Below are 27884 nucleotides of genomic sequence, written 5' to 3'. Positions count from 1 at the left end.
TGGAATCATTTTCAAAATTAGAATTCACTTTATTGGCCACAGAGGCTGACTGCGTCATAAAAACAGATGACTGCATGCTAAATAATAATCTGCTTCTCCTAAACCAACTTAAACTTAATCAAACTAAGTTCCTCTCACTTTAAATTCACTTCACGTTAAAACCAAAGGCTGGACTGCGTGGTCTGATCAACAGAAGAGCTGCTGCAGCTCAGACCGCTGAAGAAATTTGTGCTGGTTCTGGTAGAAAGCCATCAGGACTGCAGATCACTACAGTCCACCATCAGAGGTCTACAAGAATCTAGACCTCAATGGAGGACCTTCACACTGGTCATAATGCTATGGCTGATGGGTGCATGGACATGAGAGTCCACTGACTTTACTGGTTGAGAGACAGAGGAAACATTTTGTCTCTAATTTCAGCTTTTAAACACACTAAACTGAAACTTCACGCCCGATCAGGATGAATAATTCAAACAGAATCTCACACTTTAAAGTTCAAAATTCTCCAAAAAGCACAAAGACCAGTGTTTGTTTAAAGGTGAAATCATCAAAGTCAATCCAACTTGGGACAACAAGGGCAATTTCTGCTCCAGTTACATTTTAATTCCGGTGTTTCCGGATCTCTGGTGTCAGGGACGAGGAGATTGCTCGGTTGAAATGCCCTGACGCTGCACTTTCCTCCCGCTGCAGAGAAACAACCTTCAGCGTTTCGCACACCGCTGAGGGACGTGGACAGCCGAGCCGGGGCTTCGCCTGCACCGAAGAAATAAACCTTCACTACCAGCAGATGGTGATTTCAGCAGCCCAGCAAGACTGCCACATCATAAAGCAATCTGATGTCTGGTTTTATCTGTTTGTGGAGCCATGAAAAGGCCTGTCCGACAACAAGATTAAGAAATAGACCACAAAAGTCACATCGAAGCGTAAAATGTTAATATACAGGCGAAGTGCAGGTGTCCATTTCGATTTTTCATGGATGCTGCTTTGGGCAGGAAGAAGTGACATTGATGAGACAATTACTTATTTAATCAACTTTCACAACTTTCATTGTTTGGGTCTAATTTTCCACTGTGAATTTTTACATCTTAAATTTAGTTACTTATCTATTTATATTTGGATTTGTGGGGCGGTTATTTATCCTTGGCTCCTCCAGTCCACATGAAGAGTCCTTGGACACGATACTAAACCCTAAACAGCCTCAGATGGCTGCCGCTTCAAGTGCTAAATGAGTATCAGTATAAAATGGGAATGGCTGAATGTGGCCTCCGCTGTTTTCTTTGACAGTCCTAATTTTAAAGAATCAAACACAGGGCTGAAAATAAGAAAAAATCCAGAGCCTGAATTTTTTTCCGTCAGGTGTTTTAGCACAATATCAACATACATTTCAGTATAGTTCATCATTGCTGAGCCCATTTTGTGTGAATCTAATCTGCACAAAAACGAGCTGTGTGTCTGTCATGTTGGAAGTAAAGCTCATTGCAGTGTAAAGGTGAGGCAGCATGCCTCTGAGTGAATTTCCCTCAGGAGAAATAAAGTACATGTCTATCATATATATTTATAATCAAAAAATGGATTAAAAAATATAAAAGTTCTGTTTCCCAGTTCGGGATGTAAAGATAAAATACAGATGGAGGATGCTGATCGACCGATTTTTTTCTGCCGTCGTGCCGACGCGCAACAAGGAGGGCAGGGTTCGATTCCCGATGTGGGTACCTGAAACGTGTCAACGTGAAGTCCTGTCCTGTCCTGTCCGGTGCCCAGGAAGGAAAAGAGAAGAGAATAATAACATAAAGGTTAAGACATTTTCTAAACAAATGTTTTAAACGCTGGGACGAGAAACGTAGAGCAAGGTAATAAACGGAGCAGCTAGCTTGTAATGTAAGCTAACTGTCCAGCGCTAATGCTAACGTCCATTAGCCTAGCTTAGCTTAGCTTAGCTTAGCTTAGCCCGACACAAAACGTTATGTTTGACAGAAACAGCTGAGTTTGGTGGCTCCATCAGAGAGGAGAGGGCTCCAGCTGAGTCAGGTAACAGAGAGGGGGATTTGTCTAAGTTGTTGGCCTTATTTCTGCACAAACATATTGACCGAAAATGTAGAAGAAGTACTTCACCTCTTCAGACACAACAACACACACAAGGACCGGTGTGTCAACCGATTTGGTTCCCCCCAAATTCCGGTTCCCCTTTACGCTGATTTACTGCGGAGTCGTGCGTAGTTGCTAAGTTACCGTGCGTAGTTAAAGAAGAAACACGAATAGAAACACAGCTGAGTGTACGGAAAGCGACATGGAACAAGCCAATGTGTAGGTTACTGGTGTGTTATTTATTATATAACAAAATAAATTGAGAATGCATTTGTTCGGCCATTCTTTGTCAATTTGTAAACCTCACTGCCGGATCACTTACACTAGTTAGTCGCTTCGAAATGGACTGCTAGCTAACTGGTTAGCTAACTGGTTAGCATGCTCGACCGACGAACTGATGACGTATAACGTAACTATAGCTTACCAATCATTTGGAAACGGGCAGAGCGGCTGTGAATGACATATTTCTGCTCCTCGGAAACACCCACCGGATAGTGTCCGTATGTTTCAGAATTCACGAACTGTTGAATACAAGTTTACCATTTTAAGAACACTCACATGACAAACGCTCATCCTGGCCGCCCTTTGGGAAACTGGGTTGGGAATTAGTTTATGTCCTGGGTTAGTTCAAAGTAAGTGCATGATTTATAGGAAAGTCAAGGATCCATTCACTGAACACTTCAAACATTTTTACACATTATCTGTTATCTCTTGCACGACATGCCCATAAAATAGGCTATAGGTCTACATAATTATCATTGATCGATCAACCGGTTAAACTGTAGCATATACACAAGAAAAATGTGGTGTTTATTTACTCATAAAAAATATAAACAAGTCAACAGGCGTGGACTCGGAGCTAAGAAGAGGTCACGTGGGATGCTGGAGCCAATCGCAGCCCACTCTGGTTGGGACGTCATCACGGTTAGGTCAGGTGACGTAAATGTGAACTGGTGAAGTAGCGCAAATGTCTAATGCAACTCGTGCAGCGCTGTGGCGCAGCGGTAATGCTGCCGCCCCGCACCTAGGTGGGAGGGGTTCGATTCCTGGCTAGGGTAGGTGATGTAAATGTAGAATGTAATGTAACCCCGGGGATAAGTGATAAATGTATGTAATATAATGTAAATGTAATATAATGGTGATTGTATGACTTACTGTAACCCTAAATGTGTGTGTGTGTATGTATGTGTATGTAATGTGTATGTATGTAAAGGTCCATTCCCGGTGTGGGCACCTGAACGTGTCTACGGAGTTAGTTGGTTGCGAGTATTGGACTGGGCTAATGCAGATACGGCGCCCCCCCCAGGACCTAGGCCGAACCACACCAGACGGGTGACGGCACCCTTCCAGGAACGGACCGAGACCAGACCGGAGACAGGACGCGTCCACAGACTAGACCAGTAAAGCGAACAAGTCACCTTGTTCTATGAACTATGAACTATTTTAATGCAATATTTCTTGTTTTCTTCCTTCGCTAAGCCCCGCCCCCATTTGTTACTGTTGCTATGCTAGCCTGTTGTCTAAAGTTCGGTAGGAAAATGTCCAGTCAGCATCAGTCCAGTGATCAGAAAGGAAAAGAAAGAAGAATAAGAAAATAAAAGGTTGAGAAATTTTCTATACACTATACAAATGATTTTTTTTAAAGGTTGTAACGGTGAATTTGGGACGAGAAACGTAGAGCAAGGTAAGAAACAGGGTCGTTAGCTTGTAACGTAAGATAACTGGACAGCTCTAATGCTAACGTCCATTAGCCTAGCTTGTATTAAAGCCCGACACAAAACGTTAGCTTTGACAGAAACAGCCGAGTTTGGTAGCTCCATCAGAAAGGAGGAGACAGAGAGGAGAGTGCTCCAGCTCCAGTCAGGTAACAGAGAAAGTGACATGGGGGGGCAGAGGAATTTATTTAACATGTTGGCTTTATTTCTGCACAAAGATTGACCGCAAATTTAGAAGAAGTACTCCACCGCTTCAGACACAACAACACACACAAGGACCGGGACCGGGACGTACAGAGTACGGCTTACATTACATTATACAGAAGTACATTATATTGTACATCTACATCACCTACCTTAGCCAGGAATCGAGGTTGATCGATCAATGATGATTATGTAGACCTATAGCCTATTTTATGGCCATGTCGTGCAAGAGATAACAGATAATGTGTAAAAATGTTTGAAGTGTTCAGTGAATGGATCCTTGACTTTCCTATAAATCATGCACTTACTTTGAACTAACCCAGGACATAAAGTAATTCCCAACCCAGTTTCCCAAAGGGCGGCCAGGATGAGCGTTTTTCATGTGAGTGTTCTTAAAATGGTAAACTCGTGTTCAGCAGTTCGTGAATTCTGAAACTTACGGACACTATCCGGTGGGTGTTTCTGAGGAGCAGAAATATGTCATTCACAGCCGCTCTGCCCGTTTCCAAATGAACGGTAAGCTATAGTTACGTTATACGTCAAAAATAATGTAATCAGTTCGTCGGTCGAGCATGCTAACCAGTTAGCTAACCAGTTAGCTAGCAGTCCATTTCAAAGCGACTAACTAGTGTAAGTGATCCGGCAGTGAGGTTTACTTAACGGAGGCTACTCTCGCACAGATATGCTAGCTGGTATACATTTACACAAAGATTGACAAAGAATGGCCGAACAAATGCATTCTCAATTTATTTTGTTATATAATAAATAACACACCAGTAACCTACACATTGGCTTGTTCCATGTCGCTTTCCGTACATCCAGCTGTGTTTCTATTCGTGTTTCTTCTTTCAGTACGCACGGTAACTTAGCAACTACGCACGACTCAGCAGTAAATCAGCGTAAAGGGGAACCAAATCGGTTGACACACCGGGACGTTACTCATTGTTAATGTTGTAATGTGTGTGTGTGTGTGTGTGTGTGCAGACAGACAGACAGACCTGTATTCAGCTGTGACTGATGAGGAGTTGGGGTTAGGGTTGTCGTGAAGACATCCAAACTGTGGCTACAAGATAATGTGTGCTCAGGTAATAATACGGCCTCGTTGTGGAGGAATAATCCAGGTAGGATTATTCAGGATTACACATCGTGGCTGTATTCTTACCTGTAACACACACAGAGGTGTGTTACAAAAACAGTTAACAGCTAATGTTAGACAACAGGAGTGAGTAATGAGAGCATCAGTAGAAATGTAGTGGAGTAAAAAGTACAGTATTTGTCCTTCAAGTGAAGTGAAAGTAAAAGTACCCCCCAAAAATAATCCTCCAGTAAAATACAGATAAGAAAAGTGAATCTTTTTGGTTTAATAAATAAATATAATAAATACATGTAACCCCCACAGCCTCTTTGGATCAGACAGCAGATCATGGAGCAGGGCTGCTAGGTGTGTGGTGTCATGTAGGGGAGGTTCACACTCAGTGTGTGTGTGTGTGTGTGTGTGTGTGACACGATGGAACAGTGGGGTGTTCGACCATCTGACCCTCTGCAGCTCTGCCTTTCTCCACCATCCATCTGCTCCCACACAGCCCGCCGTTTACCCACAATTCCTCTGCCATGGCAAACAGGGCGTGGTCGAGATAACGTGCTGTTTGATGTCACTTTTATTCGTTTGGACTCTTCATCACTTTAAGGTCATTAGCAGATCGTAGACACCCACAGTTATTTATCCTCCTACAATCATTCTGGTCCATTAAAGTCGGTGTTATATAAATATAATAAATATGACAGCAATAATGTGAATGGGCTGTTAAGCATCTAAAATCATGTCGTCAGTATAATTGTGTAGTAAAGGTGGAGAAAGGTCCATTCTGTAATTTGAATGAATGAATGAAATAAGAGAAAATGTTTTATAATCGGTTTGAAGTTATTTTTATATTATCAGCAGGTTAAAATGGTGTAAAAAGACAAACAGAGGTGGGTCCATTCTGTGTGAACACAGACCTTTATGTCCTCTTGCTTTGAGTTATGTTCATGATGAAAAGATGAATTTATAACATCTTGTAGATGCTGAAGCTGACAGGAAGGTTCACAGCTCAGGTCACAGAAAACTAAACAGCAATGGAAGTGTCTTTAATTTACGGAGACACAGAGTCATCGGCCTGTGTGAGACGAAAGAAAAAAGGCTGCCAGTATTTTTTTTTTTTTTTTTTTGCCGGCTTTAGAGGAGAGGCTGCCTTATCTGGGCGGCCGTGTTGCGGAGGTCAGAGGAGGATGAGCTATCTCAACACTGATGGATTGCAAATGAGAAGAGTTCAGGCTGAGGCTCCAGCTGTCCACAGAATATGAAGAGGGAAAAAAAATCAATGAATGAAAGCTTGAATTTATCAACACACGCACACAAAAAACCCCCAAACCTGACAACCTTCCAGTATGTGTCCAAATGCAAAAGATCCTGAAGGAGGTTTGTAAGGGCATTTAAAGAGAAACACACTGTCCTGGTTCTACCTTGTCTCCAAGCTCGTCTTCGTCCACAGTCTGACTGCAAAGTCTGAAAAGTGAACAATGATACATTAAATTACACAAACAGTTAAGAGCACAAATAAATAAACATATTTCCAAACTATCTGATCAGAGATTTCAGTTCAGTCGTATCAGATCTGTTATGAATCTGAACGGCAAGAATTTTTTTTTTTTTTTTTATGAACAGAAATCACATGGTTATGAATTGTTTGGTGTTTTTATCTGAAAGAGGACAAAGCCGCCCTCGCAGTGCATTCCACCTCCACCCCCACCCCCCCTCCACAGATGAGCGACCTCTGGACTTTGCAGGCCAGTCATCATTATGTAAGTGTAAGCTTATCTACCAAGAGAGGACAATAACTGCACTGATGGAAGCGGCTGCGTGTTCAATAGTTCATGTATTAATGAAGCTTGTGAGGAAAGTTTACTGGAATCTGTTATTAACTCATCGAATAATCTGTTGGAAAATCTTGCTTTACTCACAGAACCAAACCTGTTCACTCTATCTTTCAGAGCAGTTAGCTCTGGCCCACTGCTGAAGCTTTTTCACCCTGACTGTTTTCTGCAGGTTTTCTTTCCTTCAGTTTATCCTGTTTCTGTGGAAATGTGCTGAAAATGCAGATTAGCAGTCTTTTTTCCATATAATAGTAAATGAACATCACTTGGAGAGTTGAAAGTGTTATTTCTAAACCGTTATCATACTATGGTGTACAGTAATGTGAAATATCATATTCTACTGTTTACTTATTATTTTATGAACTTGTTGAATTACTTCCCAAAAGTTTTATTATTATTATTGTTGCTGTTTGGTAAGTTTATATTATGTAAGATAAAATAAAGTCACTAATTCATATGAAGCCGGAGGACAGGTGCTAAAGATAAATTTATCTTGTATTTCAAACGTTCACAAATGTTCCTCTAAAACTGATCTCAGCAGTGTCACCAAATCCAGACCAGGACCAGGCCCAGTCCAGATTTAAGCCTGATGAAGTTCTGTCCCTCTCAGCCAACGCACAGGGGGAAGTTTAGCCCACACTTGCCCCCCCACTCCGGTGCCTCCTTCGGGGCGGGACTGTCCCTGTTGGACAGCAGAGTTGGACATTCTTCTCTTGGAGCTAAAGATAGAGGACATGTCTGCAGCGGAGGACTTTGACTGCGTGGTGGTCGGAGCCGGAGTCCAGGGTTCCTTCACGGCCCACCAGCTGGCTCAGAAGAACCAGAGGACCCTGCTGCTCGACCAGGTGAAGAACTGTCACACAAACCACTGACATGAGTGTTAACAAAGTCTGCATACTGCACACACACACACACACACACACTGTGCGACCAACTGCAGTTGTGAATCTAGAAAATCACAATCTGTGTCAGAAAGTGAAAGAACTGTGAGAGTACAAACATCATCATCATCATCATCATCATCAGTCAGGGCTCTTACTTTTAAAAACAGGGCACCATGTTACATAACACTTCTCTGTCTGAGTCATTAGTACACGCAGGTTAATGCCAATGTCATTTGTATGCGACTACTTGCAGAAATTTGTATTTTTTTTGCATTAACTCATCGTTTTTCTTTTGGCAAAATAACAAAATTAGTAATCAGAATGCTGTTAAACAGTAAGATTAATCTGCAAAACAGATTTAATCACTTTTTGAAAACACAGACATGACCACACTTCAGTCTACCCATAATGCAACTGTCTCGACCGGTCATCTGCTCAGAGTTTACATGTTTTTGGATTTAAATCCTAATCAGCCAAAACATTACGGCCACCTGTGTGATATAATGGAGGTCACACTGTTCCCTCCTAAACAGTCCTGATTCAGAGTCTCAGGATCTGGACCAAGACGTAATCAGAAGATCCTTTAAGTCCTGGAAGTTGTGAAGTGGAGCCTCCGTGGATTTGGACCTGTTGCTCCAGCTCAGATGCTGGACTGCACTGAAATCTGAAGGACTTGGAGTCACCAGCTTGAACTGGTGGTTGTCCCTCAAACCTCCTGAATGCTGTTACAGTGAGACAGGCAGCCTGATCCTACTGGAAGACCTGGACTTTGCCTGGACCAGGTTTAGATGAAAGGGTTCTAATATAAAGGTGTCAGGACTTAAAGGATTTTCTTAGTCCAGATCTCACAGCTCAGTTTGAGAGGTCTCGAGGAGTCCAGGTCTGTGTGTGTAACGCCCAGACGTCCACGTATTTCTGGCCACTTTGTGTGCAGCACGTCATGAGAAATACAAGTTGTGTGTTCATGTTTTGCAGTTCGTCCTGCCGCACACCCGAGGGAGCTCCCATGGCCAAACCCGCATCATCCGCAAGGCCTACGAGCAGGACTTCTACACCCACATGATGGAGGAGTGTTACGCGCTGTGGGCTCAGCTGGAGCGGGAGACAGGTGTCAAATTGTACAGGTACGCAGTTGGCACAAACACACAAAAGAAAACCAGACAATTAAAATATTGTCACAAAGCCCTGCCTGAACATGGAGGTTTGTCACTTTCAAGAGCAGCGTCTCAAAGCGGTGGAGCCATGTATGAATGGCTTTCTCATTTCCCCCCGCGTCGCTGAATCACCCCTCGACAGCTGTCCTGCCTTTGAATGTACAATTGTGGCTTCTAAACCTGCTTTGCATTTGCAGAGCATGGAGGAATTTGTGTGTTTACAAATATGACGGTGGCATCGAACTGCTTGCATGCTTCCAGCAGCGGTCATTTACCTCCGAGCATCTCAGCTCCAGCCAGCTGAATAACATCCATTCATTATTCATGTTTCAGGGTAACAGATTATGATACCAAGCCATGCCCATATTATGTTCCCCAGAAACACAGCGCGCCCATCTATAACTCATGACTGATGGGCCCACATCCGAGAGCCACCTGTGCCCTTGGGCTGGCAAAAAATAGAAAAATTAAGAAAAATAAAAAACTGCGCGTCTAACAGTGAGGCATGTCGCCAGGTCGGGCTGGCTGGAGGGAGCATCACCTCCCACTCCTGCTGCTGCTGCCTCAGGGACAGATGAAGCCATCAAAAAAAAAAAACGCGAACCTTTTTTATTTCCTCTGCACACATGCACAACGTCCACCAGCCACCTATCGGGTCCCTGGACGGGGTCAGAACGGATGAGGTGCTGCATTTACAACCTAAGACGCACAGCTGACCGGCCTCGGTGACACCACGTGGCATTAAACCTTCTAATTGAGGGTTAGATAACTGAGGCCTTCCACTGGTGTTGTTGGCAACTGACAGACGTCAGCGCCGCCTAAAGTAAACTCTGCTGGTGAACCACAAGTCAGCCATCTGTCAACCAGATTAGAGCATTGGACTTTGTGTTTCATAACCTGTCAAGCTGCTGTATTATGTCCAGTCAAATGACAATGCCAAGAATTTAAAGGTCCACATTTTAACCATCTCTATAAGTAAATATATTTACAGCATTAAGAACCAACAACCTTTGTGGTGAGACCTTTGATGCTTCCATCCTTCATTATCCAGAGATGGACAGGCACTCTGCTGAGACACAGCTAAAAAAAGAAACCTCACCAGTGTTATGACTCAAAGATGTTCCCTCCACATCAACTCATAATATCAGCAGCATTTTGTGCGTGCAGGAACAAAATCTCTGCAGATCCAGGTTAAAGTGTTTTTAACCCCCATCCATCTTTCAGCTAAGATCCTCTTCTGTCTAAAATATACATGTGGTCTCAGTTCAGTGTTGAACCCCTTCTCACTCTGCACTCCACATTCATATCAGAAAAATTATGCAGCGGCAGTTTGACTGTGCAGGAAGGAGAGTAAACGTTTCTGCGTCACATGTCTGTTGGAGCACACTAACAGGACAGTTGGTTTCAGTGATGTAAGTCAGCCGCCGGAGGGCAGTTTGGTTGGCTGCTGTGTTCTCGTCTCTTCAGGAGGTTGTGGCAGTTGGTGTGGTTTGGACAGATGGATGTGTCTCTAACACGCATTTGCCGCTGACTTGGCGCTCCAAGTTAGCACTCACAGGTTGGATAGAAATTACGCACAAAACCGAGAGCCTCAGTCAATTTTTCCACAGAAGTGACGAAGAAGCACATAACGCAGAGTTAAAATCCAAGAGGCTCCTCAGCACCAGCGAGTGGGAGCTCTGCCCTGAGATTGTTTTCTCTTTCATCTCTTTGAGTGTCCTGTGATATGCAAGTGAGGCATCACAGACCAGCTGGGATGACACACATGAGCAGAAGAGTTTACCCGTTTCGGGGTTGAGAGGGGCAAATTTGTTGAAATTCGATGAGCTCTGCTTTCAAGGGAAAGCTCAATCTGTGACATCAACATGGGAAAGCAAAGAGTTTGGTAAAAAGAAAAAAATGTTTGTCAGCATACACAACACGACGACTCCTCGTATCTAAATATGGAGAAAAGTTGCTTGTTATTGCCTTTCATAGCAACCCAGGTTTTCTGACAGGTCCAACAACTCAACAGCTGAACAGGTTAGTAATCAAACAAAGACAGCGACAGCAGCTAGAAGTTTCAGAACATTGGTCATCTGATATTTTCATTCCTGTATCTGCAGTGGAGGGAAGTGCTGCAGAGTTGGGTGAAGTGGATTATAGGCGGGGCAGATCCAGATGTCTCTGCTCTGAAACAGCTGCAGTAATCTCACCGACAACAAATTCAAAAAGGCTTCTGCAGGAAGCTGTTGTTGTGTGGATGTCGCAGAGCAGAGCAGCACATCCTGAACACACGGCACCACAAATGTGCAGCCAGAGGCAGATGGTGTGGCTTCTTAACGGTTAATTAGTGCAATGACGATACAAATGAGTAATAAAAACATAGCCTGGTGGAGCAGTTTATCTGACTGCATCAATCCAAAGCCAGCTCAGTCCTAATTCTACTGTAATACATTTTACATGTGTGATACAGCAGCGTTGTCTTCGTGATCCGTCCGTTAGCTGCTGCCTAATTTATTCCACTGCTTGCTTTGTGCTGCCTGATTTAAATAAACCTCCTACTTGTTTGCTCTTCTGCTCCCACTTAAGAGGAAAAATAAAATGGAGCGCTGCTTGATGAGCAAAGGGAACGTGAAGGTTAGAAAAACACCAAACAATCAAAGCACTAAGAGTCCGGAACCAGGACCAGATGATGAAGAGAGATGAAGTAAGAGGTTCAGCCACGAACAAAGGAAAAGGCCAAAGTCATCAGGGCTCATCATCTGGGAGCAATAAATGCTCAAATTCAACCAGTACAGCCATTTCACTAAAACCAAGGTGTCAACCTCAAGAAGAAGATCTCAAGTCATCAGGGAACTATGAAGCCACGCACTACCTTTTTTGTAGAAGCAGACAGGTAGATATTTTCTCATCACAGCAGCTTCTCTGTGTCAATTCCTTTACTGAAATATTCTGCAGGTTTTAATATCAGAGAAGTCAACCTGCTGATGATGATCTTGGCCTCACTCTGTGTTTCTCAGGTGTCGTCACACAACCTTTTATAAAAACAACATTTTGTTGTTTTTATAAATACGTTTAAATACGTTTGGAGGTATTTGTGGCACTTGAGCTCAAAGGTTTTTGCTCTGCAGACTTTCAAATCCAGTGACCTTGATGTTTTATTATATTATCGGGAAACTAAATCAGAGGGTTGAATAATTTTTGGTTGTCACCCCCCCCATCAGGCAGACAGGACTTTTGGTGATGGGACCAGAGAAGAGCCAGAATTACCAGCTTTTGAAAACCACCCTGGAGAGGAACAAGGTTCCTCTGGTGCTCCTGACCCGAGACAACTTCAGCCAGCACATCCCCAACTTCACGCTGGCCGAGGGAGACGGAGCACTGGTGGACATAACGGCTGGAATTCTGTATGCTGACCGCACGCTCAGGACTGTCCAGGTACGGCAGCGCTGTCGCTGATGTGGTCCATGTGTTTGAGTTTTCTGTCTGCAGTCTGATCATGGAGCTAAGGCTCAGGGATAGAACTTCAAACCAACATCATGATTATTTTACCCTTTTACCCTATTTTACCCAGCCTTTGGTCGTTAACCTTGTCGCATTCATTATTTTCTTTTATATCAAAACACTGAATCTGGTTTCCAGACATCTCCGTCTCTGTCCACCCAGACACAACATGACCCTGAAGGTTTCTAAAGCTCACTCATTCATTTATCCAATTTTCTTCAAGGCCTTTCTCTCCTTGGTAAAAATAAAAGTGCTCTGTACTAAAAGCACCCGCATTATTTCAAGTCTTATTTGTCGTATAAGTCTTATAATTACCCGGTATATCACTCAGAAGACAGTTTCAATAAAACATAATGACGTCTGTTCCAGCCTTCGTTGCAGGAAGTCTGTGATTTAAAAGAATAAATCTGTAGAAAATAAACCTCTCAACTGAACTGAAGACGGTGGTCCTGTCGCAGAAACATGTGAGAGCAGGTGGAAGTTAGAAAAGATAAAAGAAGCAAAAAAACATTCTCACACAAGATGTGTGAACACAAGACGCTGAAAAACACCAAGATGGAGATAATTGAAGCTGATATTTAATTTCCTTTGTTTTAATCTAATAATAACTCACAGCAGGAATATCTTCAACGATAAATTCACATTACTGGAGTTTCTCAGCGCTGACAAAAAGCACCAGAGGAGAACAGACTCATCCAAGGCTGCCAGGTCAAGCACAAAATGTTGCTTTGTTGTTTCAATGAGGTGCCACTTTCAATCGACTGGATGGATGTTCAGCTGCTTTTTTCTGAAGCAGCAGTCAATTATAAACTAAAGTCTGAAGTGACAAATGTGTAATAGATCAGCGGATATTGCTTTGTGTATTTTTATGCCACGTCTCTTTAATAACCTCTTGCCTGATTGATCTGTCTTGTTGCATTAAGGGTTTCTCAGGCTATCAACCTTTAGCTGTAAAATCCCAGTCGTGCTAAATGCTGCATGCTAACGTGCTCTAAATAGAAAGCTTGCACATAAGATAATGCAAAGCTTTGTTTAGCAGCTTGTAAGTATAAAATATGAGACAAGAGATCTAAAATATATATAGAATAAGAATTCCCACTTTGTGCTGTTAATTGAACAATTACAAATTGTCTCTGAACTAAAGTAAATGTCATGAAATGATGGTGCGAGATAAAAACACCAGATGAAAACTACTTCAATGCTCCATCTACATTTTTATATTTTAGGTACTTAATAACATAAATACTAAAAAAATTCTTTCCATCAATGGATTTTCTTGTCGCTCTGTTTACAGGCACAGTTTCAGAAGTTGGGCGGCATCATCAGAGACAAAGAGAAGGTGATGGACATCAAGCCTGGCCCCGTGGTGACGGTGTCCACCTCTGCTGGTGTTTATCGGGCCAAGAGGCTGGTGATCACAGCAGGACCGTGGACCAACAGACTGCTGAGCCACACGGACCTCCAGCTGCCTCTGGAGGTACTAAAGCTCAAGTCACTTACTGATATAACCTAAATTCTGTTATCTGCAGCCTTTGGTGTGAATGTCTGTTTTCATTTGGGCCTTTTGAGACATAAATGAAAAAAAAAAAAACGTAAACGTAAAAGAAAGTGATATAAAAATTTCTGGACACTGCAGCAGAAATGAAAGTGTTATTCTCACAGACTGTAAATAAAACTGGACCTCGGTTTCTTGGCAGGATTGTTTGGCCTTGAATGAGTCATGGTATTTCTATAATATTTCAGATCATCACGTCCACGTGGCCGTAGATTTAGCTATTTCCTGAGAAACTTTGAAGTCCTCACCACAAGCGGACTCTCTTAAAGTCTGGCAGAAAGTCGTCTTGAGGCCCCCGGTGGATTTTTAATGACCTCACTGACTGACTTCCCAGGTTTGGAGCCTGTTTAAGTCTGCAAGTCGGGTAAAGTCTGAACATTTGGATTCAGCCACAGTCAGCGAGGCTGCCTCTCCCCTCTTACAATCTGCCACACATTCTGAAAAGACAAGGTGATGGAAAACAAGCACACAGTTGTTAGAGTGGAGAGCTGGAGTTGATATTGGATTTGCATTATTCAGGCTTGCTGCTAACTCGGGGGAGGGGGGGGGGGGTCGTCTGGGGAGTGCCATTCCTATGTGAACTGGTAGAAAAAGCACAAGCCCATTGGCTCGACAGAGTAGTTCAGTCTGAATTTTTATGGTTGCCGGGAATGAGTGCACGGCTGGTTAGTCATTACACTGAGAGCTCCTGAACAATGTGTCCTTATTACTGCCACCGTCGTTTGTACAGTCATGTGCACATTTCATTAAATCCTAATAATTCTCACCTCTCAGCTGCAGAGCTGCTTCATATCAGCACAAAAAAAAAAAAAAACATGAAGCGGATGGTTGTGCATTTTAAGGTTTTGGAAGCAGTTTTAGTGAAGTTGCTCATTCATTCAGGTTTAAGGCATCCTGCAGGAATCATGCCCAGTGCCGATTTGTTAATGAGAAGGTATCTGTCATATCTGAGGAAAGGAAAGACTTCAGATCAGAAGATTTCAGTCAAACTGGATGTTGATGATGACGATCAAATCTAAGACTCTTTCAGTCTCAGGCAGGAACCAGGTCTGCAGGGACTTCACTGGTTTTCCTGGGTTTCCTTCTGTAGGTGGTGAAGATCAACGTGTGCTACTGGAAGGAGAAGGTTCCTGGAACCTACAGTGTGAAGCGGCGCTTTCCCTGCTTCGTTCTGACCGAGGGGGAGGAGACTAACGAGCACATCTACGGCCTCCCGTCAGACGAGTACCCGGGTCTGGTGAAGGTACGACACAGACCTTGAGCAGACGGAGGGATTTCAAAAAACAGGCAGATTTCTCCTCCTTAAACACAAAACATTCAATTACTCCTCACAGCTACAGGAGGAAAAGGAAATTCTGTTTGTTCAAACTTCTCAGATAAAAACTAGAAGGATTTGTGAAAAATCTGGCTGCAGATCTGCCTTTCAGAGCTGTGTTGCCTCGGGTGGGGGGCAAAATGAACTCCCAGCTGCAAAGTTAACTGTAAAATGCAGCGTGTCGTACCTCAACATGAGATTAGTCGTGGGAGCTCGTGCAGGGTTTGATGGCACATCTCTGTGGCAGGCATTATGGCAGGCCGGCAGGGGCTCGCTGCCTAATAGCAGGCCACATGCGTAAAACGGGGGTTGGGGGGACAGATGGCGATGCCACGTCGTATTATTCACTCAGAGACACAGTCACCAGAGCTACTGTATGTCCAATATTTGGACCATTAAACATAATTTGAAAGAAAACCAAGTGGAGGAGAATCTTGTAATTACTCACATCATGCGTGTGTTCTTTTAATCCTTTAGCTGCTGTGCCTGCCGAGTCTGTCAGTTCTACTGTCAGACCAAAAACCCACTGATATAAAATCTAAAATCTGCAGTCAGCGCTGCACAGCCAAATGGTCACAGATCTATCAATCTATCAATCACTGGATTTATGTCCGCTGATCACTCAGTCATGATCAAAACAGATCAATCCAGAATATTCCCAACCACTTCCTGTTTATTCCTCAGATAAGGATAATTATTAATTTCTGTTTTCTCTGTCACTTCGCTGATTTGTGTTTATGTAGTTACAGATCTTATTTCAGATGCCACTCAACACACCTGAGCTGTTCAACTGTCAGAAAACAGCCTGCACAGCCGCGTCCTCTCTGCATGTTAACAGCTTGTTCCCATTTAGATGACAGCAACAGCGTGTCAACATGCAAAAATGGAAAACTACAGAAATATCAGTATATACAGTTTATCTGTTGGGCTGATAATCAATGATATCAATATGTGATATAGACGGGATCATTTATTTGTTTATGGGAGTGGATTTGGAGGTAGCGCTGACGGTGTCATCCTGTTTGTAGATCTGCTACCACAACGGCGTCAAGACGGATCCAGACCAGAGAGACAAGCAGACAGACAGGTCCGACATCAACCTCCTCCAGAAATACGTCGCCCGCTGTGTGCCGGGCCTGATCCCTGAACCGGCCGTGGTGGAGAGCTGCATGTACACGGTGAAGTATCGAGACCTCAGACTTAATATATCTGATGTTCACAAGTGTGTCATTTATTTAGAGGGATTTAAACATCATTTTTCTGGAGACCAGAAACTGAAGTTCAAAAAGTTGATGTAAGGAATTAGAAATACTTTGTGTGTTGTTGTGCTAGTGTCTCACGAAGGAACACAAAGGGCATCCTGCAACGTCCCGGAGTTCTCCAATGAAACGCTGAAATTCAGTCAAAGTCTATTTTTGATTAAAAAGGACCGAATGAAGTAAAAGTTGTAAAAACAACTTTTCAGATGAATAAAAATCCTCCACAATGTCTCCCAAACACACACCGATGGTCTGTAAAAGTGGCTGCAGACTTCTTAGATAAGACCATATTGTGTTGAAGTGTATGGGAAAAAGTCAGTCCTCCTCAGCAGTAAACGTTTTCCCAGTCTGAAATACAACATGATGATCCATTTAGATGAAGAGCAAGAAGGATGGGAGGGGTTAGGCGCGGGGCTACTGTGTGACTGACAGACTGTATCACCCAATCAGGAGAGAGAGCAGAGCAGGTCAGCTCCACTGTTCACGCTCCCTCCAAAGGAACAGAGAGGATCTGACAGTAACGTCACGGCGGGTTGATACTCAATCTGGACACTCTGTTTTAATTTTAAATGCTGATTTAAACTCAAACTTATTTGGTCTTCTTCCTCTGATATGGAGACAAAAAGAAAGAAATGAGCAGCTGCTGGTTGTCCTGGGAAACACTTCACAAAGACAGGAGCTCTGTCCATCCGACCCCATGTCCGCTTGAGCTGGATCTGTCATTGTGTCTTTGAGGAAAACGTCAGTGGCCACCTCTGACAGGACGCAGAGTTTCAGACGAGGTGTAGCTGAACGCTCTGCCCTTTTCACAGGAATCAGTGGTGACGGAGCCACACGACTCTCAGTGCGAACCGAGAAAAGAGCGTGACTGTCAGGATTTTGGATGGCATTGGACAATGTCACAGATATTATGTTTTCCTACAGCTTCAGTATGTGATGGTGGTAAAAGCAGCTCGTGTTGCTGGAGGGCAGAGCAGCTGCACAGTCCCCCACTGCTGTGAATTACACACACACATGCAGACACACAATCCAACATCTGACAATGGGACTGGGGGGAAGCATTAAAAATTAAATCCAGGCAGCCAAAAACTGTCACACTTCACATAGAATTGAACCGTTCAACAATAAACCTTAGCTCATTAGGAACCGAGTTGTTGGTGATTCCAAGTTACACCAGCAACAAAATGTGAACTCAGGAGCTGCGTGCTAGTCTGTTTTCAAATCAAAGCGTTTTCTGAAAGTCTCCATTTTAAAGTTATTTAGGTGTCAACATAGCGAAAGGAAGGTGTTAACCCCTAAACTAAAGCGCAGCCGTTGTGGACATAGTTGAAATACACACAAGGATCTTAACTGTTGCTGAGCGACAGTCAGAATGTGTGCGATCCTAAACCAGCTGAATCATTTCACTGGCTCTTCACGTTTTGTCGTTGTGCTTGCAGATGACGCCCGACCGTCACTTTGTGCTGGACTGTCACCCCAAATACAGCAACATTGTGATTGGAGCTGGATTCTCAGGTACAACACAAACCAAATGACACACACACTCAACGCTCCCTCAGACTGTCAGATAATCATCACCAGAAAATCATTGCAAACACAAAGACTTTGGATTTCACATTTATACTCTTTGTTTGCATTGAAGCAACACAATAAAACCTGAGAAAATAAAGCCAAATTTGAACTTATTCCAAACCACACATTGATGGGCTGTACGGAAATATATTACATTTGTCTACAATATGAACAGACATTTATGCCAATATATGAATTTATTCCAAATTCCAAAGGTCATGTAAAGCTTTAAAATATGTTGTCTGGAAAGACAGATATTAGATAATTAAATTTTATGGACACTTATTATGTATGATATTTTTGATTGGGATGGAAATAATGACTGACAGACTCCCACATAAAGACGGATGTGACAGTTCAGAGGTGATGAAAGTGTGATGGACTTGAGTTCATCTGTTTTTTTTTTTTATTATTCTAACACAGAATCTAGGATGACTCCTCTACTTCTGGCTTGTGTACAAACATATCTAATGTGATAAGGATTTTTAACAAGATAACTACAGAGAGAGCGAGATCACAGTAATGGAAGCAGCCGTCGAACTGGGCTGAAAGCAGACTTACAGAAGAAGCGCAAATTTAGTATATTTGATATAATCGCTTTAAGAATCCCTGGCGTTCGAACAGGAGGAATTGGCTTCCAGTTTTATTTCATAGTCCAAACGGGGCATCATCTCATCCCGCTGCACAGAAGAAAGGAAAGAGAACATTACTCACGGTGTCACAGTCAGCCCGTGAGGAGCCTCAGCAAACATAAAACCAATATCAGTTTGGGCCAACGTGAAAGACAAGCCAAGCCAATGACCGATGCTGCCATCGCACCACAGGAGAGGAATGACAAAAAGTACACAACGTGCACAAAGAGACATCACAGCCATTCAGTCACCAACTTTAAAGACAATTAAGAAGCATAAATAGATCATCACATATATAAATAGGTGACATTTCTAAATATCCATTGGCTTTATTCAGATTTCTCTGTATGTTTGTGGTCATCTATTGAAAGGCAAAATATTTTAAAACAACAGCGGCTGTTCGGGGGACCGGTGGAGTCAAGTAGTGAATGTCAGGTGTCAGAATGAGAATCTCAACAATACGAAGAGCGGACAGCTCTTCGTACACCAGATGTGTGAGGTCGAGTGCCAGCGTGGAAAAAAGAAAAACTACAGCAGCAGCCAAACGAATCAGCATCACTTGTTCCAGCTGACCTCAGAGGAGCCGGCGGCAGGAAGCCAAGCGCCCCAGCCGAGTGTGTGATGCCTGGACATAAAAAGCTCAGGAGCTGCAGCACATGGTTGGACTGCTTCGGGTCTGAAGACCGCCATCACGGTCCGAGGAGGATTCCTCCTGGACAGAAGACAGAAACATAAAATGGAGTGCAGCAGCCGTCTGATGTTTCTTATTATTTCAGGTTGATTTCCTGAACGGCTCCTGGTTTAATTTGCACTCCCTCCGTAACCGTCGAATGTTAGTCTAACTCCGCTTGTTTTGACTCAGCTGTCTGTTTGTTCTGGGCCGGCTCTCTCAGAACAAAGACTTGGCGAAAACTCAGCGGATCATTTGAGGATCAAATCAAATTGTGTTAAAAAGCAGAATTAATCTGACAACATTATGCACCTGCCGAAGAATCTCCTCACTTGGTCAAATTTCTGATTCGCCGTGACGTCACCTTTGGTCACAGGCTGCTGTTTTTAATTGGTCTGCCGGCCATCTTATTTTTTTGAAACACAAAGCTGACATAATGTTGCTCCTTCAGTATTGTTTCCATCTCTTCATTCAGTCTTCACCTCATTAAATCTGCACTCAGTCCAAAAGCCCACAAAATATACAAAGTATTTTGCATTACGAACTAATGGTGCTGCCATTCCCATGAATAACATCCCGACCTGGATTATTCTCTGACTAAACAGGTAACGTCAGAGACCAGATATCAGCTCTACCTCCTCTCTATTTTCAGAAAGTCTACAGGAAGGGCATTATTGTACATGTGGAGGAGAAACCAAACGTTTGTGCAAAAGATGCAAAGTTTGTCGTCTGAGAGGCCCAGTGCTTTGAGCTAAATGCTAACAGGTGAACAGTGAGAACTGCTGATTGACGGTCAGAGTGTTTAATATGATGACTTCATATTTTCTGAGTTTTATATGATATAGGCAAAGATTTGCTGTTTTTCTTTGAAGAAGGTGCCGTCTGTCGTCGGAGGGATTACAAGTGTCTGCCATCGTAGCTGAAATATTCCAAATATGGCAATTAAATTCCTCCCCCGACACCATCTCTGTTTAATTAGCAGGTTAGTTAGCCATGTTAGCAGTGTTAATTAATATCTGCACTGTCTGCTCGTTCTGCAGCTTCTCTGCAGCAGCAATGAAGGAGCTCAGAGCCATGTTGGAGAAGTTCACAGGGCTTATCCATAATACAGCAAAAAAAAAGTGTGTTGCCTTCGTTCCTCCTCCTCCTCCTCCTTCACTACGTGCATTTGTCATCAAAGCCCAACACAAGTGCTTTAAAGCAAGTGCTGGGGGGTTGCCATGGCTACAAAGTCACCCTGTGGGCTTGGCCATCTATCGAGGTTTTCCATTCTCTTTCTCTGGCAAGATGAAAATTCACGTGGCCAAACTGTCAGAGCCGAGCTTTTACGACTTCAAAGCCTGACGGAATCCAGGGGAGCCGTGAGACCTTTGTCAGATGGCAGTGAGCTGCATTCCTCCAGCCCTGTTGACATTCACAATTTGCCTCTCAGACCTTAGCAACAAGGGAAGTCAGCCTGCCACATTTTGAAAAATAGACGCTCTCTCATCTCACTCCCGGGCTCGAGCACATGAAGTCGTTGTGCAGAGGACTAAATCTTCCTTATTTAGCTTGTGCTCCCAGTTCACTGAATTGAGTAGATGCTTGTTGTGCAGCTCGGCTTTTATGTTTTCATTCATGTGGGGCTTGAACCTGCCGCCTGACTCACGTGGGCCCTGAGGAGCAGGATATTTATGGGCAAACTACAAGGTGCCGGGTCGGCGGCCCGCCTCGTATTCACACTTTTTATCTGACATTTTGATGACCTTTCTGCATACTTTGCCCACAGTTACGACTTCTCCTCTCCAGGTCACGGCTTCAAGTTTGGACCAATCGTCGGGAAGCTTCTGTGTGAACTCAGCCTGGGAGAAGTGCCCTCCTATGACCTTTCACCTTTCCGCATCAGACGCTTCCAGACGAAGACCAAATCAGCTCTATAAGACCAGAGAGCCAACGAATCGTCAGGTGTTGTGTAATTTAACACAAAAACACAACACAACGAATATCAGTTTATCTTTTGTCTGATTGCATGTTGTCATCTGTGTAGCACTTAACGGTGAAATCTCCATGTGGTCTTTGATTCCAGGTTGGTCTCGGAGAAACCCTCACAGTCCAGAGACAGAAACTGAGCCTTAAAAACATCTGGGACATTGTGATGTCACAACAACACATCTTTACCGACTGTATAAGCTAATACAGTACAGGTCTTGTTTCTGCTACTCTTCTGAGAGTGACAGTTTGGGAAAATCAGATGTCTTCATGATTTAATGATTTATAGAAAAACAAAAACAGGTTTGTCATTTTTCAACAGGATGAAAACAAATAATTTCATGCAGCAAAAGAGGATTAAGCTCTGAATAAAGCAGAAACTGTTGCTTAATAAAAATGTAATTTCCTCTGAGGTCTGAATCCTTTCATGTGTCCGTATCTGTTCAGTATTCCTCACCATTGTTTTGGTATTGTGCTATTCACCTCTGAGATCATGTTCAGATTTGCAGTTGAATAAATGGAAGAAGAAACATTTTTTTTTTTCCAAAACAACAAGCACTTGATATTTTTCAGCAGCAATAAACTCGACAACGAGATTGTAACAATGTTGGGCAATTGTGAAATCACTCGCCTGTGACAAATGGTAGTTAAAAAAAGGGGCTGATTGTCTTGTCCTGTATGATTTCATGCATCTGTAAAGCTCCCTCCCGCTGCCTTCCCAACATTCACCATGTTGCCAACTAAGTACGTGGTTAAAAAGACATAAGCCCTGGGGCCATTTGTCTGTGACGCCAGCTGCATGCCTGGGCTTCAGAGGTGGCCTATTGCCTGGATTTATCTCTCCATGTACCGGTAAACATTTAAATCACTAATCAGACAGCCTATTACAATGGATGCCAACCAAGGCCATCAGCCGGAATGGGAAAATTATGCAGCGAGATGGCAGAGATCAGTGAGCCATTTGCTCCCTCGCCTCTAAGTGACTTCAGATGGATAGCAGAGGACCATTATGCAAATTGCAAGAATTAGAAGTGCATTAAACATGCAAATGCAAATATTCAACCACCAATAATCATCAGGCAAGGCCAACTGAAACACCTCTCCGGAACAATGTGGAACCCCGAAATACCAATATATGTAAAATCAGGAGTTGAGACACTTGACAGGGGCTCAGCAAGTCCTCCGAAGTCAAACAGTCCAGGATTCATTCTGTGTATCTGCGGTTGACGGAGGAATGACGACGGATTATTATGATTTCCAGAATTAAAGAAAAAGAAAACAGATTAATGCTGTGTAGAGAGAATTTACTTGTCTCTTAATGAGTGAAATCAGCGTGAGCAAGGAGACCAACCCCCAACACGTAGCATCTGAGAACTCACTACAAGTCTATGAGCTTCTTTCTGTGGTTGGTGGAGACCAAGCCAGAGCTAAAAGGTGAATGTTGGAAATTAACGTGGCACCAAATTTTATTTGGGGATGGCCATCAAGCCTTTTGTTATGATTCTTTTGTTTTTTTTTTTTCTTTTTACATTTCTGTGGCGTCTCCAGAGGTGGCGCTATGGGAAGGATCGCACCGCTGCTGTATATCATAACCACTGAAACCTCCACAGATGAGTTGAGCTTTGTAATTTAACACAAAAAACATAAATTTGATTTGAGCAGCGGCCTACTCCCAACTTCTCCATCGAACTGCATGTTTATCAAAGCAGAATAAAGAGGACCAAACAGAAGAACCAACAGTGAGCTAAAGAGTCTCCCAGAGGGGGCGAAGCCAACAGTTGGATCCGTGTCTCAAATCACTGCCATGGCAGAGGAAAGATGAAGGAGAGGGAAAAAGAAAGACGGGGGGAGTGAGTGTGACAGCAGAAGTATTTTCCACACAGTCGAGCTTACAGCACGATGTCGCGTCTGTTCCCCCTCAGAGTTGTCACCAAGGTTTCAGACCAGCGAAGGCTCCAGATCAGAAGTGACAGTTCCCCCTGAAAGCAAACAGAGACGAAGCAGAGATGAATACTAACAGGGGAGGTGGCGAACCTGCAGCACTGGGAGCGTAACCCGGAGGGGTCAAAGGTCGCAGAGGAGCAACTGGCACCAGAATTACAGTGATGGATTGGAAAAACAGCAGGTAAACTACTACAGAAACAAAGGAGGATGGATAGGTTGGGAAGTAAAGCACATTGCATACTCGTTTCAGCGGAGTATTCAGTATGTATAGAACAATTTTGACAAGTACGAGTCAATATCTGAGTAAGACGACTCTGAATCCTGCTAGGGCTGAAGGAAAATCTTCCTCAGGGCATCCTGTGATAGGACAGAGCGCCACGCATCATGTTCTGAAAGCCACGCCCACCGGAAAGGAAAACATTCAGCGGTACAATTTGAAAAACTCTGTCCAGCAGTTATCTTAAAACATTATTTCAACATGTCAGATGATTATTTTAACACACTAGCTGTAGCTGAGAATAAAGGTACAACGAAAAACTCACATCTGTGGGTCTTTCTCATTGTCTCTTCATTTTCATGGAGAAATGATGCAGAGGTGACAAACATCGATATTTACGACTACCTGATGGAGTCCCCCCAATCAGGCGACATCCTCATTTTATAATAGTATATGCTGGTATACGCCGTCTTCCCACGAGAAGGAGTCAGTGATTTCTGAATACTTCTTAAAAATCATATTGTGTTGCACTCTAACTCCTTCGCCCTTTCTGCGTTAAGGCCCATTTCACTTTTGGCCCTCTGGGGCTTCCGTCGCCTGTGGTCCGTGACCCGTTGCTAAGCAACGGCAACACATTTGTTCGGCTCCGACAAAGCCCGCGAAATTATTCGTTTCTCTGTCAGTTTGATCAGTCTGCCGTTAAAGTCAGAAAGTTAAACACGGAAACGACAGAAGAACAGCCAGGTGAGGCGGCTGACCGGAAGAAGGTTACCGAGACCGGAAGAAGGTGACCGAGAACAGCCAGGTGGGGCGGCTGACCGGAAGAAGGTTACCGAGACCGGAAGAAGGTGACCGAGAACAGCCAGGTGAGGCGGCTGACCGGAAGAAGGTGACCGAGAATAGCCAGGTGGGGCGGCTGACCGGAAGAAGGTGACCCAGAACAGCCAGGTGAGGCGACTGACAGGAAGAAGGTGACCGAGAACAGCCAGGTGAGGCGGCTGACCGGTGTGTCAACCGATTTGGTTCCCCCCAATTCCGGTTCCCCTTTACGCTGATTTACTGCGGAGTCGTGCGTAGTTGCTAAGTTACCGTGCGTACTGAAAGAAGAAACACGAATAGGAACACAGCTGAGTGTACGGATCAGTCTGCCGCTCGGCTGACGAACTGATGACATTATTTTTGACGTATAACGTAACTATAGCTTACCGTTCATTTGGAAACGGACAGAGCGGCTGTGAATGACATATTTCTGCTCCTCGGAAACACCCACCGGATAGTGTCCGTATGTTTCAGAATTCACGAACTGTTGAACACAAGTTTACCATTTTAAGAACACTCACATGACAAACGCTCATCCTGGCCGCCCTTTGGGAAACTGGGTTGGGAATTAGTTTATGTCCTGGGTTAGTTCAAAGTAAGTGCATGATTTATAGGAAAGTCAAGGATCCATTCACTGAACACTTCAAACATTTTTACACATTATCTGTTATCTCTTGCACGACATGCCCATAAAATAGGCTATAGGTCTACATAATTATCATACAACAACAAAGCATGGTATTTATTTACTCATAAAAATTTTAAACAAGTCAACAGGCGTGGACTCGGAGCTAAGAAAAGGTCACGTGGGATGCTGGAGCCAATCGCAGCCCACTCTGGGTGGTACGTCATCACGGTTAGGTCAGGTGACGTAAATGGCGCAACTCGAGCGTGCTGCAACTCGAGCAGCGCTTTGGCGCAGCGGCATTGCTGCCGCCCTGCACCTAGGTGGGAAGGGTTCGATTCCCGGCTAGGATAGGTGATGTAAATGTATAATGTAATGTAACCCCGGGGTTGATGACAATGGTAATATATATACATGATGTAAATGTAATGGTGATTGCAACCCTAAATGTATGTAATGTTGAATATGAATATAATGTAATGTATGTAAAGGTCCATTCCCGGTGTGGGCACCTGAACGTGTCTATGGAGTTAGTTGGTTACGAGTATTGGACTGGGCTAATGCAGATACGGCGCCCCCCCCAGGACCTAGGCCGAACCAGACCAGACCGGTGATGGCACCCATCCAGGAACAGACCGAGACCAGACCGGAGACAGAACAAACTAGACCAGTAAAGCGAACACCCACTGAGATGAACTGTTTTAGTGAAAGATTATGTAATATTTCAGTATATTAATTATTTTCTTGTTTTCTTCCTAATTGTAACCTCCCCCCCACAACAAATGGTTTGGCCACCGATCCTTAGCCTGTTGTCTAAAGTTCGGTAGGAAAATGTCCAGTCAGCATCAGTCCAGTGATCAGAAAGGAAAATAAAGAAGAATAAGAAAATAAAGGTTGAGAAATTTTCTATACACTATACAAATGTTTTTTTTTAAGGTTGTGACGGTGAATTTGGGACGAGAAACGTAGAGCAAGGTAAGAACCAGGGTCGTTAGCTTGTAACATAAGCTAACTGGTTAGAGTTAGGGTTAGCCTAACCCTAACCCTAAGCTAACTGGACAGCTCTAATGCTAACGTCCATTAGCCTAGCTTGTATTAAAGTGAAGCGGTGGAGTACTTCTAAATTTGCCACTGCCCCACAGCGCTGCAGAGTTGCATTACACATTTGCGCTACTTCACCAGTTCACATTTACGTCACCTGACCTAACCGTGATGACGTCCCACCCAGAGTGGGCTGCGATTGGCTCCAGCATCCCACGTGACCTCTTCTTAGCTCCGAGTCCACGCCTGTTGACTTGTTTATAATTTTTATGAGTAAATAAATACCATGCTTTGTTGCTGAATTTTTTTCAGCATGGGCATGTCGTGCAAGCGATAACAGAAGATGTGTAGGCTTTCAGGGAAAAAATATTTGAAGTGTTCAGTGAACGGATTGTTGACTTTCCTATAAATCATGCCCTTATTTGGAACTAACCCAGGACATAAACTAATTCCCAACCCAGTTTCCCAAAGGGCGGCCAGGATGAGCGTTTGTCATGTGAGTGTATGTTCTTAAAATGGTAAAATGGACAAACTAGTGTTCAACGAGTTCGTGAATTCTGAAACATACGGACACTATCCGGTGGGTGTTTCCAGGAGCAGAAATGTGTCATTCACAGCCGCTCTGCCCGTTTCAAAATGAACGGTAAGCTATAGTTACGTAAGTAAGTGTGTAAGTGATCCGGCGGGGAGGTTTACTTAACGTAGGCTACTCTCGCACAGATATGCTAGCTGGTATCCATTTACACAAAGATTGACAAAGAATGGCCGAACAAATGCATTCTCAATTTATTTTGTTATATAATAAATAACACACCAGTAACCTACACATTGGCTTGTTCCATTTCGCTTTCCGTACACTCAGCTGTGTTTTTATTTGTGTTTCTTTAAGTACGCACGGTAACTTAGCAACTACGCACGACTCAGCAGTAAATCAGCGTAAAGGGGAACCGGAATTTGGGGGGAATCGGTCTGGTCTGGTCACACCGGAAGAAGGTGACCGAGAACGAGCCCGGTGAGGCGGCTGACCGGAAGAAGGTGACCCAGAACGAGCCCGGCGCTGCCGCTAAGTTAGTCGGTAAGTAAAGTTAGCATGGTTAGCTGTAGCAGGTTAGAACCAGCTAACCTGATCGATGTAAGAGAGGAGGAGATACTGTGTGTGTGTGTGTGTGTTGTTGTGTCGCCTAACAGAAGCGGAGAACAGCCATCTTGTTTCTCATCCTCACTGTTTCATTTCCGATCGGCCTTCAACTTAAGCTGCAAATAAAAACATAATGAGGTTTATAATAAATCTGGCAACTTCTGACCAATCCACGTCAATTTCAGGCTTAAGATACAACAGTAACCCTGTTTTCTTCTCTTTATGGACTCTCCAGTCTCCTTTGCTTTGGGAAATAAGCGGGCTACAATAGTTCTTTCTTTTAACCTGCACCAACACAAGGCACTTCCTGTGAGCGTCACTAATACCTGTCCCCACAAAACAAAGGCAGGTAGGAACCAATTAACTCAATACGCTAACTAAGGCTGCACAAGAACATACGAATGAAACAGGATAAATGGCAGTAAAATAATCATCTACAAGTTCAGTTGTGTAATCAGTTACACAACTTTTGTGTGAACCACGCCCACTTCCGATTTAAGTCCCGCCCCTTACGAGTACGAATACAGATACAGATAATGTAGACGGCTGAACAGATACGGATTGGGGTGTACTCATCCCTAATCATATGATATTGCACCTGTATCTGAACTGGGCTCAGAGTTCGTACCTGAACTCTGCATAACTAATAAGATGTTCAGGTGTGGCTACTTAAAGCTAGCAATTCTGC

The 27884-nt window shown here is 43.6% G+C and overlaps 1 protein-coding gene across 2 annotated transcripts; it reads left to right on the top strand.

Moving 5' to 3' along the window:
- The first annotated feature begins 7635 nt into the window (after nt 1-7635).
- pipox (pipecolic acid oxidase) lies at nt 7636-21842 on the top strand. 2 transcript variants are annotated; one of them, XM_029517951.1, is made up of 9 exons: nt 7636-7762; nt 8777-8925; nt 12162-12375; nt 13736-13918; nt 15087-15239; nt 16340-16489; nt 18010-18085; nt 21233-21388; nt 21510-21842. In XM_029517951.1, the coding sequence occupies exons 1-8, from the start codon at nt 7652-7654 to the stop codon at nt 21361-21363; spliced, it is 1167 nt and encodes a 388-aa protein (XP_029373811.1). In that variant the 5' UTR covers nt 7636-7651; the 3' UTR covers nt 21364-21388; nt 21510-21842. The 2 variants fall into 2 exon arrangements, with proteins under 2 accessions (XP_029373811.1, XP_029373812.1); XM_029517952.1 differs by having other exon boundaries at nt 21233-21395.
- Nucleotides 21843-27884: the final 6042 nt, after the last annotated feature.

Source organism: Echeneis naucrates, chromosome 13 (assembly GCF_900963305.1).
Source record: "Echeneis naucrates chromosome 13, fEcheNa1.1, whole genome shotgun sequence".
NCBI classification, from domain to species: Eukaryota; Metazoa; Chordata; class Actinopteri; order Carangiformes; family Echeneidae; genus Echeneis; species Echeneis naucrates.
This window is presented reverse-complemented; position numbering and strand designations above follow the sequence as displayed.